This window comes from Phaethon lepturus, unplaced genomic scaffold (assembly GCF_000687285.1).
Source record: "Phaethon lepturus isolate BGI_N335 unplaced genomic scaffold, ASM68728v1 scaffold2860, whole genome shotgun sequence".
Classification (NCBI taxonomy): domain Eukaryota; kingdom Metazoa; phylum Chordata; class Aves; order Phaethontiformes; family Phaethontidae; genus Phaethon; species Phaethon lepturus.
The window spans coordinates 24,072-37,207 of record NW_010509664.1 but is presented as its reverse complement, the minus strand read 5'-3'; the positions used below and the strand labels follow the sequence as shown (position 1 = coordinate 37,207).

Sequence of the window (13,136 nt, the reverse complement as noted above, 5' to 3'; positions counted from 1 at the left end):
TCAATCTTAGACTAAAGCTGATCCTGAATGCTTTTGCAGCAAAAGCTATGGAGACACTGCAACAACAGGGAGATTCTTAAAGCTGTGCTACCCAGGAAGTGAAACCCTTCATGTCAGACAAGGCAGGACAGCTAACAACAGAACCTTTCTGCACCTTGCAGAAGAACTGGGACTTGGAGGCATTAAACTTACTCCAGATACACATAGGTATGTTTTTACGTGATACTCTATTGGAAGCGAGAGGTCATTACATCATCTCCGATATGCAGGAGAGGGATGCTTATACTCACTGTCCTTTTGGTGCCACCGCGCTGCATGCAGAAATGCACCGCCGTAGTGAAACATGAACTTGTGCCCGGGGTGCTGAACTGCCCCTCGCAGCAAAGGCAGCAAGGTGCGCCCATCAATTACCCTGATGGAGAGGAACAGATTGCTTAAGATTTTCAGCCTGCAGCTGGAGCGTGAGCAGTACTCACTCTCCATGTATGCAGCATTAGGATTTCGAGTGTCATTTCTAAACCAAGCTACAGTTTAGCTAATGAACCCTGAGATTTTTAATTGTGTGGATGGGTGGAGACTAGTGATTAGCAGTTACTAGCAGCTTTTGCAATTACAGCTAGTTCACACATCCTGCCTGCGGAGATAAGTCAACATTACTGTAATTTTCCTGGGAGTAAATGATAACCATAGTAAAGACATGGTTCACAGCTTTTAATTTTGCTGCCTGAAATGGAAATCACTGACAGCTCTGTCAGCTTGAGGCTTCATTAAAAAAAAAAATCCCAAACCAAAAACCAACCAAAAAAAACCCCCACTTACTGAATTGACTAACAGTTGGTTTAGTTACACACCACCAGTACTTCTATGCTTTTTGCTCAAATGGCTTAGCCACCCACACTTGCTCGTGTGCTTTAGAGGAGTCAAACATAGATGCTACAAATTGTTTACTATCGAGGAAGCTACTTCGGTATTGTCAGCCAAAGGCAGGCCATGTGCCATTTGCTCCACCTTCCCTACTTGTGAAGACCCAGACTTCCTAGTCTTGGAAAGGGCCTGTCCTAGTACTCTAATGCGACCAATGAGCTTTGTGAATATCTGTGGATTTTTCATAAAAAATAAGATTAAAAGAGGCTTTTTGTTTGGGTTTCTTTGGTTTGGGTTGTTTTGTTTTTTTTTTTTAATTGTTGTGTTCTTTACAGTTATCCCAATGTCCCAAATCAACCAGGTTGCCTTTTAGTGATTAGAAAACTGTTAGCTAAATGACCCTTGATACAGCATACTATTTTCCTCTGCCTTTTCCATATAAGGGGAAAGCTAGAAACTGGGAAGCCCGGTTAAGAAACAAACAGGATTTAACCTGTGGCTGTTAGGATGACATATATAATCAGCTTTTATCTAAATCTAGAAAAAGGAGCAAATACAGTTTCTGAAGTCATCTTTGTACCTGTCCTGAGGCATTGTCCCTCCAGCCAGGAGGGTGAACCACTGTTGGGAAAATGTCCATAAGGCTTGTCAGTTCATTGATAACTGTCCCTGCAGGCAGCACTCCTGACCATCTAACTATTCCTGGGACACAGATCCCTCCTTCCCAGCCTCCCATTCCTTTTCCACCTGTTAGAGGGGAGAAAAAGAAATGTAAAAGAATGGAAGATATTTATTATATGCATGTATAAGAAAAGGTAAGACTTTAGGGATATTCAATTAACTTTAATGAAAACACACTGAATCCTGGAGAACAGTAAAATGACTACAGTGCAAATTCTGTTCTTCAAAAATAAGCATTATTATTTATTATTATTATTAATCTTTATTTTACACTGCTTTCTTGGGTGGCACGTACAGCAACCCATTACTAAGCAAGTTTTTTTGGCAGAAGAGGAACAATTCCACCCTCTGACGCCTGAGAAGACATTCTGATCCATAATTTTGATTGAATGTCATGTCTGAGAATAATCTCCACACTAATAACATAGACAAGAATAAAGTCTATTATTAATAAAAAGCAAAATATGACTTGGTGTCAATGGAACAGAGGTTGCAGCCCCACTTGGTGCCTGAAGAAGGGGGATTAATACAGGGCAGGCTTGGTTGTCAGTTCACAGTCAGAGGCAGCAGGAACATTATGAAATTATTTCAGTCCTGGAGAACAGTGAGGGTAATTAGAATAACGTTTGATTGCCCCCCAGGAGTTTACAGTCCCAGGGATGCTCTGAGGTGTTCCCAAATGGAAGAGTGCAGAACCTGTGCAGTAAATAGGGAATTGCTCTGAATACTCTGCAGTGATGAAGACTTTCCACCTACATTTCTGTTGAAGTTATCTTGAGGTGTTCCAAAGAATCTTTCTTAACTTGTGTCGTGGTTTCTCTTGCATTCCTCTAGTCTTCTTCTAAATTCTCTCCTCCACGCATTGGCTCTTACAAGTCAAAATTTTCATAGTTTTGAATTGAGAATGGTTAATTAATTACAGATGTGAATTGTAGATGTCAAGGATGGGCATATTAATGAAACAATGTCGTTTAAAGCCAGAAATCCAAGTTGAGGGTCCAGTTAGAAAATAAAAATTGCAAAATGTTGAAGCTCAGGTACCTATATGACCTTTGTTCTGTTACTCCTCCTATCAAGGGCATGAATGACAAGTCATTGCTGGAAAGCATTGTAGGAAAATTGGCAAACAAGACTTGAAGCTAGCTCCTTAGCACAGCGTCTGAATGGTAGTTTATACTAACCTCTGGCTTTGCTAAGTAATGCCGGACTTTGCTAAGTAATGCCGGACTTTGCTATGGAGGAGGTGTGCTCATAGTTACAGCTGAGAGGCAAAGTTCCCAGAGCTTGGTTTTAAAGGCTGACAGGGTGGCATGATGAATTATAAACAGGGCAATTCCAGCTGCTTGTGCAACAATCTTTGTGCTGTGTAAAATAATGGTATCTATCTCATGCTTTGTTATTCATTAGCGGCTATTCTCATCATTCATATGTGTGGGTTATCTATCTTCTTGTTTTTAATATCCTGTTAGCAATAGCAGCAGTGAGTTCTACAGATACTTATGAATTAAACTAAATTTTTTAATCTTTTTGGTGTTGTCGCTGGTTAGTTTCACTGGGATGTCCCCTGTTCTGCTGTATGAGGAGATAAATGGGAATGCCTTTCTGTTTTTAATACCTAAAGTGATATTATATCTCCTCTGTCTTCCTCTCTAAGCAGCCATGATTTCATCATCGTCTTCTTATACTGAAATCTCTGTCTAATTGCATTCACCTTTCCTCTCCAGACTCTTGTGTTACTAATATACTTGGATTAGGCTAGTAGAAATGAATTCCCTCAGTTAGTTAGGTTCTGAGCTATTCAAGTGAGCTCATTGGCCTTTTTGCATCTGTTACTGGTATGGAAACTTCATATACAGAACTGAAGACTAATTTAGCATTTAGAACTCTTCCTGGATGACACCCCAGCTGTATTGCTTCTGTGGCTCATCAAGTAACTTACTACTAGACAATGTGCATTTTGGTGCTGACCAAGACCAAGGCCAAGGCACCTGAGTGTTTTTTTTTTGGAAATACGTGATGGGAGTGGTTTTCAAGCTTCATTATACAATAAGTGCCAAGCTGCCCAAGCTGTCATAGTGGTTTTTTGAGGTTTGGATGTCTGGAGGGAGCAGACAAGATCTTCATTTCCATAGAGCTTTGGACACTGTGTTGCAAGCCAGTCATAGAAAGAGAGACTAGATGAAACATCTATATGATAGATGAGAAACTGGAAAACTATATCAACAAAATACTCATCATGATATCTGCCCGCGTTGACATAGATAATCGTCTACTGTGAAAAACAGGAGGATGTTTCAAGTGGGACTTCAAACAGTGTGTTCTGGATCTGCATCAGGGGAAGTTCAGACGGGACATTAGGAAAAGGGGCGGTGGGTCACTGGAACAGGCTCCCCAGGGAAATGGTCACAGCACCAAGCCTGTCAGAGTTCAGGGAGCATCTGGACAATGCTTTTAGTCCTATGGATTAGTTTTAGGTGGTTCTGCAAAGAGCAGGGAGTTGGACTTGATGATCCTTATGGGTCCCTTCCCACTTGAGATATTCGGTGATTCTGTGGTACTACAACACATTCAAGTAGTGCTTTGGGTTATGGATTAGATAGTATGCTTACAATATTTAAAGACAACATGGAACTAGCAGGGGGTACAAATGTACTGGAGTCTGTAGAATGGATGAACAAGTGGGAACATAACAGCATTGAAATACATGATGACTTTGCAACAACAGGCTGTTGTAAGGAGGAAAGGAAGAATCTCTTCTCTGCAGACTGGTGAATAGGGCAAGGTCTGTTGCTTAAACTGCAAGAAGGAAATCCAAGGTATGTACCAGGAAAAAACCTCCAGTAGCATAGATAATGAAAACTGGATTATCTGGGGAATCACTGAAGGTCTTTAAGAATAGGTTAGACAATAGAGTTGTCAGGAGTAGCTTTGGTGAAAGTGATCCTTACTGGGGGGGCTGAAAGATGAATAACTGACGCTCTGCATTCGCTACAGCCCTACAATAAAAGATTATCATCCCAGCATATAGCTTAGTAAATATAGTCTACCTGGATGTATTTTATTCTCTTTCTCTTTTTCTTTTTAAAAGGAAGTCTTATGCATGTACACAGTAACAAAATTTTACCTTTATAGATCCCATTCCATCCACTCAACTGAGCATTTCCTCTGTGAGCTTCTAAGGATCCTCCATGATCAGATGCAAAATAAATGAATGTGGTATTCTTCAAGCCTTCTTTGTCAATAACATACAGAAGCCTGCCTGTAAACAAAGCAAAACATCATAATTATGTCCTGAGATGTAGTCAGATTTTTTTAGGTCTTGACTCAAAATTCAGTGAAGATCAAGTCTTTCCGTCTACCCGAATGATTTCTATTAGGAGCTACCACAAGAAATACAAAGAGTAATCCTGCATTACAGAAATAATAGGAACCCAACAGAAAGCTGCTGAATGTGCCCAAAATTTATTTGTGGTGTTTATAAAAACAGAAAAATAAAAAATAAAACCAATTGGAAAACAATTTAAATGAATGATCCTTTTATTCAAGCTACTCAGAATACTCTGTCAGCTTTATGCTGTAAAGTCAAGGATTGCCTCCATTCTGTAGCCTCAAGCATCTTGAAGAGCTTAAATAATAGTGCTGCCTAGATTCCTAACCACAGAAATCTGCTGTGTCTCACCAGGAACTGAACAGGGACTCTGAGATCAAGCTGCATACTATCAACCAAAATCTTCTGATGCCAGTGGGAAAACTCCACAGAATGTAATTGAAACCTAGCTTCATAAGGAATGTTTTTAGTACTGATAGCATCAAAAGTTTATACAGAATATGATTTATCTTTAATTGCTTGTCCTCAACACCTACTGCATAAAATATACTCCCCAAGAACAGCTTTCACAGCTACAGAAGCAGCAGCTAAAGCTGAAGTACGCAAGGAAAAACCATAAGCCAGTGATCGGCTCATCTGCTCAATCATTTCTCCTTTACAGACTTCCTGTGTCTCCTTGGTCAAACTACTTATTGGCCTTACCTAAAAACAGACACTTTCCTCCAAAAAGAGTTTAGATTGAGTCTAGGCGTATTGGTTCTGAATTAGACCCCAAATCTCTCACTTAGCTGTCCAACCCTTACACCATTTGACTTCTTTGCTATCCAGCTGTGCTTGCATAGCCTGTACCTGAAGGCGATGCGTGCCAAAAACTTGGAAGAGGATCATGGTAGAGTCCTCTGGTTCAACTGGCAGAGGTTCTCAGCCTATTCATCAGAAGCAATAGGGCTCCCCTCAAAATACAATTATTGTAAACATGGTTATTGGAAGAAGAAAAGGTTCAGGCATTGAATCTTGGCCTGGGCAGAAGGTGAATACTTTGTCAATAGGGTCTTCGATTTTGACTAAATACAAACAGGAGTTATCTCCCTCCCTCCCACTGAAGCAGAAAGGAGCCACTAAGTAAGGCTTAGGTCTAAATCTAGGCCCTGAATGCCAGTTTCTAAACCTAATTGGCACTCAGGGCCTAGATGTACACCTAAATGAATCTTCACAATATTCTGACTTCATACAATTTATTAAGTGAATCTCCATAGATTTTTAGTTTAGCCTTTTGGCTAGGATGGAGTTCTGGTTTCTGCTCCAAGGTTTATTCTTTGATAAAAACGAAAAAGTACACAAAACAACCACCATATAATGTAATATTCAGCAGCAGCACCACTTATATCTTCTGAGACTAGACAGAACTGGAGAAATCATACATTTTGATTAACAACATCATCAAGCACATGTTTGATTATTTGACTGCATTTAACACTGCAGCACACAAGTGTCAATTAAACAAATAAAAAGAATAAATCTTCACAAGAAAAGTTTGGGCTTTCATCTTAAGGAAGAAAAAAATGAGGTGTGCTAATGGAATGGCAATCTCTGGAGCTAATTGTGTATCCAAGGCAAGTTCACTAATTTTTGTCATATGCAAAAAAAGGAGTTCTGTGACCACCCCTTTAATTTCTTTTCCACATTCAAATAAAATAAGGATTTTCTTCAAGAAGACCACTTACCCACCATCCAGTCCATCCCCTCTACATTATCTCCATATAGGCCATGTCTGCTTCTTCCCTGAAACTTCTCTGTGGTAATGAGAGGGGTGTGAACATGTAAAAGGGAAACAAAGAGAAGAAATGGTCTATGCTTGTTTCTGAAATAAAGGAAAACAATAGTAATTTCTTTACAAACTGTCACTCAATCTAAAATATAACAGTGGTATTGCAGTGACTGTCTGAATAAAAATAATTGTGGTCTAAACCAAATTTTTTTGATTTTGACATCTTTGCATTTTTCAGGCTTTGGGAGACAGAGAGGATTAAAATACCCGTCAAAGATGGTCTGTATTAAGACCAAAATAGTAATGGGCCCTTTCTGTTTTTCGTTCCAAACTGAACAGATGTAGAACATTAAATAAATAACTAGGGAAGTTCATAGCTAAAAGACTGACATACTCTCAGAGGCAAGGATAATAGGACTTGCTTGCTTAAACTTATGGATATCACTGAGCATCTGAGACATTCTCATGGAAGAGGCAGATGTGACACTGCACTCACAAGGAACTGTATCCTTTCAACATCAGGCCAGGCAGGATATCCTAGGAACCTGAGATTGTCTATGCTCAAAGTTTTACAGAAGGGATCTATTTTACCCCCAATTTCCCTTAAAAAACAACCAACCAACACTTAAACCCTGACAGAAATATTATAATCTTATTCAAAGACACGCCCAGACTTGACACATGAATACTTTTAAAGACTTAGTGGTTTGTCCAATTCCAGTTGAGGTTACTGATAGTACTGTAAATGGACACCTTTGGAAAACAAAACAAAACTCACTATGACCCTCCTGTTTGTAAAATATTAACTTCATATGACACTTTCTATGACAGTCATTCATCAGGCTAAGATAATTTTTCTGTTCCTACTGGCAGAAGGCCCAGTCCTTGGCCAGGACCCCCTTTATATTAAGTGAACAAAACGTAAACAGCAAAAAAATAATCTTCTTTTTCCTGAGGATCTGACAACCTATGTGTAAGACAAAGGACAGCAGCTGGATGCTGACAGGTAGGGGATGCCAGAAAACAACAAATTACTGGCCAGCATCAGGACAGGTAGTTCAGTATGAGAGCTGCCTAACCTCGTGATGTATAACACAGCAATTGCATTATTTTTTAAAATCCTTAAAATGCAATACAATTTCTGCTGGTTACCTTTCAATGAATGAAACTGCCTCCTTCAACGTATTAGAAGTAGTTTTTTCTAGATTCATCGGTTGTTTGGCGATATCATGGTTTCTCATCAGGATACAGTTCCAGTACTTGGTGAAACCATAGCTGGAGAACCAGGAGATGAAATACAGGAGACCACAGATGGCCAGACATATGATTATTTTCCATTTTACTGATAATAAATTGGTAAGTTTTCCAATCAAAAGAGTAAGCACTGCAAGGATGGTCATCTGTGTGTAAAACCAATATGTATCTTGCAAAGACTTGGCCAGTTCAGGATCATCTGTGCCTTGACACTCATTCAAAAGGGTAAAAGGCATGCCGTTAAAAATAATCAAAGCCATGATTTAAAGGATGGTGGCAGTGATCATGGAGGGATTTGCAGTTCACACCCATATGCCACTCCCCTGAAAATATAAAACAAAGATCTTAAATCCAACATCATTACTCTTGGGCATGTCTGCCTGTATTTCTAATAGGTTGGCGGCACATCTCAGTTACAGCGCAGCCAAGGGAGGAGCTGGTATGGAGTGGGGACAGGCTCAGGGAGCAATCGTACATTGGCACTTTATGTGCCTAGAACAACTGGTTTTCCTCACCTATCTCTTAAAATTCCACGTAGGGCAATGGTCCAGCTCAGACGCCTCCCTGAGTAAGAACAAATAGGGTTGCAATAGTTGATGCTTATTTTTCACATGATAATGTAGCCATTCATTAATGGATAGCCTCATGGAGAGAAACCAGAGAAACCCTTGTGCCAAAAGAAACATCTATGTGCAAAAATATGAACTAATTTACACGCAAGCTCTATCTGACCTTCACAGTCCATGAAAAAATTTCAGGAAGAAGATGTACATATTGGCTCTGTGTGTCTATATTAATCCTGAAATGAGTAGCAAAAATAGTCCTTTCTAATTATCCAGTACAATTGGACATATCAGAATAGGTCATACACTGATAATGAACCTTAATGAAGTCATATTACAAAGCAGTGTAATTATCCTGACATTGAAGGACAGACAGGCTATAACCATGGGCTTAGGGGCTCTTAGCTAGACAAATAACTTCTGAGAAGTACTAGCCAGCTCCGTGCTCATGTATGTGAATGTAGTTTACAGTACAAGCTATACCAGACTGCAGTGAGCTAGGGAAAGGTCACCCCTTTGCACAGGCTTGTGTGTAGTCAGTACTTCACTAAGACTTCAACTTAGGAATGAAATGACACCTCAGTGTGCTGGAGCCAAGCATATGTGTGAAAATCACACTAATTACAGTTAAGTACATGACACCTTTGACTACATCAAAAAGAGTTTAAAAAAGAGAGGTGCTTGAAAGATTTTATCTTCATCCTTTAATCACTGTTCAGGCAAAATTAACAAAGAGTTAATAAGATTTTCTTTCTGGAAAATGTATTCTGATCCAACCCCCCTTGAAGTCAATGGGACTCTCTCAGCTTTTTTTCAGAGTTGTTTTTACAGAAAATGAAGGCACTTTTAGAGTCTTCACTGTGATAATAAGGAGGATGCATAAATAACAGAAAATCTATCCACCAGGTATAATTAAGACCACTGTGGTGTCTGGGTACCAGCTGGCAGACAACATTTTTCTTCTCTAATAGATCAGCGAGTATCTCTTGGTTCTTCCTGAAACAATCTGTACTGGGCAAACAAGATTCTTTCCTTTGCGTTTACATCTGTTTGCAGTGTACATCTATGTATTCCATACATCCTCATTTTGGATTTATCAGATATGCTGTGCTAACACTTTGGTTTGTGGATGGCATTCTAAAAACCCTGCTGATTTTGAAAGTTATGCATACAAGAAACTGTAACTGATCCTATCCATTTTGGCAAAGAAAAATATTTACAGAAGCAGCCTCATTTGAATAACAAGCAATGAAAAGGCAGCAAGTTCCTATGTCTTGTACCTACAAGTGCTGTAAAATAACCTTTCTGGTGCAGTATTCTGGTGGAAATAAATAGTTTCATTTTTTGAGAGCCCATCAGAACACCCATTCGAAAAGAGGACCTGCAGTGGAGTGCTGGATGCCATGCCTAGAGAGGAATACCAGTCTTTAAAATAAAACAAGCCAGATTTCAGATTTTTAGTCTTCTCAGGTTGTTCTTTTTAAGGAATGGGAGCCAGTTGCCTTAGCATAAGCCATTTAGTATGCCCTGGGATATTCTGACTGACCCCCAGGACAATTTCTCCTCCAAGTCCCATGTCATTGTCTGCTAGTCCAATGCAGATGTGTCAGCCATGCTGGGGTGCTGACAAATGGCGTTAAGATATATCATGTTAAAAAAAGGAAAGGAAAGGAAAAAAAGAAAAAATAGAAGAAGTTTCAGATAAAGCAAAAGGCTTACAAGTCAGGAGTACACACTTCTAAAATGTACAGTTCATGACTACATTTCTCCTAAGCAAGTCAGAATCACATCAAAGGAGCTATACTGGTTATTACTGCCATATGCAATGTCTGAAGTTTTCTGTCGTGAATTTACATGGCTGAAGTAAATCTGTTTTAAAACAGAATTGTTGAGAACTATTCCTCAGTCTGCCTCATTTCTCTATGAAAGAAGTTTGCCAGGATATTCAAAATATTACACTTTACTTGATATAATCATACTAACACTGAACATAACATACAATGTTTATCCAATTTTCTTCTTCATGTTTCTACCTCTGGATGCTTTGTGTTGTTTGGATTTTCACCCATTTCTGTGTTGTCATTTAGCCACCTTACATGTGCTTTATGTGGGGATTTTCCCATAGAAATCAATCACTAAATCTAGTCATCTTTATTTTTGCCCATTTCACTGAGGCCCCAAATCCTCAGATTAACTAGTCTTTAAAACGGTTTATTTAAGGGGATTTTTAATAGCAACAATGGCTAGACAAACTGCAGTGAACCGTTAGGGAGAGGCCCAACCTGATCTGATGGGGTATCTGCCAGTCAGGAAAGCTGCTCTACTTGGAGTACAGACAGCAGCTGCAGCAATGTGCTGAGTAAGTCTCACTCCGTCCTTTGCCAGGCTATCAATGTTAGGGGTCCTAAAGAGAAAAATCCCATCTCTGATAAAAATGTGTTGCACAGAAGTTCGTGGTATCCTGCTCCTCCTAGTTCTGTCAAGGACATCACCATCAAATTTACAAAACCCTCTGTCTATTTACAACTCAACTAGGAAAGCTCTGTGTTATGTATTTTTTGAGATACCTTGACTCTTTAGAAATAAATTTTCCATGGATACATGTGTTTTTATTAATAACTAAAAATAAAAAAGAGAAAGGGTGTTTCACGTCTATTGCACATCAAAAGCTCATGCAGCATATTGAAAAATATTGCATTAATAGATACAGTACAATACAATTTCCAAGACCATAACAGGTTAGAGTAAACACCATATATATATATATATATAAAAATCATTCTATCAATCAAGCTATATACAGATTGATAACTGCACTAGAGATAAATATATCACATAGACTAAGCCATCATTTCATACTAAGCCTATTAGAGTTGTTGGCTGATATTAAATCCTAATCTCAGTCCTTGATATTTCAACCCTAGGGTTGTGGAAACTTAAAAATTATACACGTCTGACAAATACAGTGCATGGACACATTTGCAAATTCTGACTGTATATGCTGAAAATTAGAAGCCCAAGAAAGTTGCTCAAGCATGTGTGTATAACTATGACTCCAGTAGGAATTACTGTAGAACATTTATTTTGTACGTGGTTTGAAAAGAAGTATATCTAGATAAACTAATCTATTAATAATGAATTTTCTAATACTAAGTGTCATCAGTGTTTTTTCCACTGAAATTCACCAGGAAGGGATAAATTATTTCGTAGAATACATTCTTACCTTATTATATCATTGCCATAGCAACCCGCATCTTCAATACCAAGGTCATCAGCCAGTATGAGTAAAAAATTGGGTTTTGCAGGATTTGTTACACAGGTTCTTGGAAACAAGCATAAAATTGGCCAAATGTTTAGGCAGCTCCTGAAATTAAAAGTAAAGAGGTAATATTACAAAAATATTTGTAAACTTTACAATAAACTTTAAACTATTATTGTTAAAGTTTTAGGACTCAGTATAGATGCAAACAGCTACCAAATATTGCCAGCAGATGGTGCTCCTGAATATTTACAAAAGTTGTTGGGTTTTCTAAAACCAGTAATATTGGGTTTTTATTCACACAGTACTCTTGTCTGTGAATTCCTTTATTGAGATTTGCACTGGTGCCAGCAGGTGTTTCCAGCAGAATGAGTGTTTGGATGCTTGCAAGTCTCCTGAGGCACCCCTTGTACATGGCTGTAGGACACTCCTGTTAAGGCTCCTCGAATGAGCGGGACAGGAGCGTGGAGGTGGTTGGTGTGGAGGCACGCTGGTTATGATGGCAATGCCTTGACTATTGCATCCGCTGCACCCAGTGCTACACACAGCTTCTGGAAAGCACTCCTTCAGCCACGGGACCACCTGCAAAATCAAGGTTGCAGCAATGGGCTTAACTTGGTTATCTTCCTAGAAGACCCTAAGAATATCTCAGCACATGTCTTAGTTGCTCAAGGTGCAAGAGGCAGCTTACAGATGTTTCCCTGAAGTAAAATATATATGCTAGAACATATCTACTGACTGCCAGCTCATTAATAGATACTGCAATGTGATGAATGCATAATAAATATACTATATTATATATTGTATATACTCCTAAACCTCCACATCCTGTAAAAGTAGGGTAAAAGACCTTGAAACACCAATGGATCTAAACCTATATTAGCTGCCCTTAGATTCTCAATGAGTTTTGGGGAGGCAAAGAGAGAGATATGTTTACATTTTCTTAAGCACAACACTTAAAAGCCAGGAAAGTCCCTCAGCAAACATCTTTTCTTACCATTGTTTGCCCTGGTAAACGTCATGGTTTCTCCTTATGAAGCAGGTACGTAGTTGGTCACATAAATTCTGGTGAAAAAAAGGAAAAAAAACCAAAGAGATCAGAGCCTGTAGCTCCGTTGATCTTGTCTGGGAGGTTGGTCATTAGCTGCCCTCCATTACCGCCATCGCATCGCCACGGCCTGCGGCTGGCTACGAGAGCGGTGGGCTGGACTGCTGGGCTTGGTTGCGCAGCCCTCAGCGTGTGCTGGCAGCGCCCTGCGGAACCGCGCTGCAAGGCAGAAAGAGCACTTCTGAGGACGGGGAAGGGCAGGCAGCACAGCAGGCAGTTTTGCAAGACCTGGCCTGTTCTCAGCTGCCAATAACTTTAGGGGGACTTGCGAGTGGTTGGCACGAAGGCTAAGTGCCCGCAGCTTCAAACAA

The 13,136-nt window shown here is 39.5% G+C and overlaps 1 protein-coding gene across 1 annotated transcript; it reads right to left on the bottom strand.

Moving 5' to 3' along the window:
- Positions 1-290: 290 nt before the first annotated feature.
- LOC104628502 (arylsulfatase D-like) lies at positions 291-12,881 on the bottom strand (the record flags this gene model as incomplete). The annotated part of the gene is given in 13 exon segments (XM_010297156.1): positions 291-412; positions 1,445-1,476; positions 1,478-1,611; positions 4,670-4,804; positions 6,598-6,734; positions 7,794-8,140; positions 8,142-8,218; positions 9,739-9,784; positions 9,786-9,865; positions 10,741-10,862; positions 11,682-11,822; positions 12,715-12,782; positions 12,876-12,881. Coding segments are annotated over 13 exon segments (1,447 nt in total), but the record flags the coding sequence as incomplete, so codon positions are not given.
- Between the last annotated feature and the right edge of the window lie 255 nt (positions 12,882-13,136).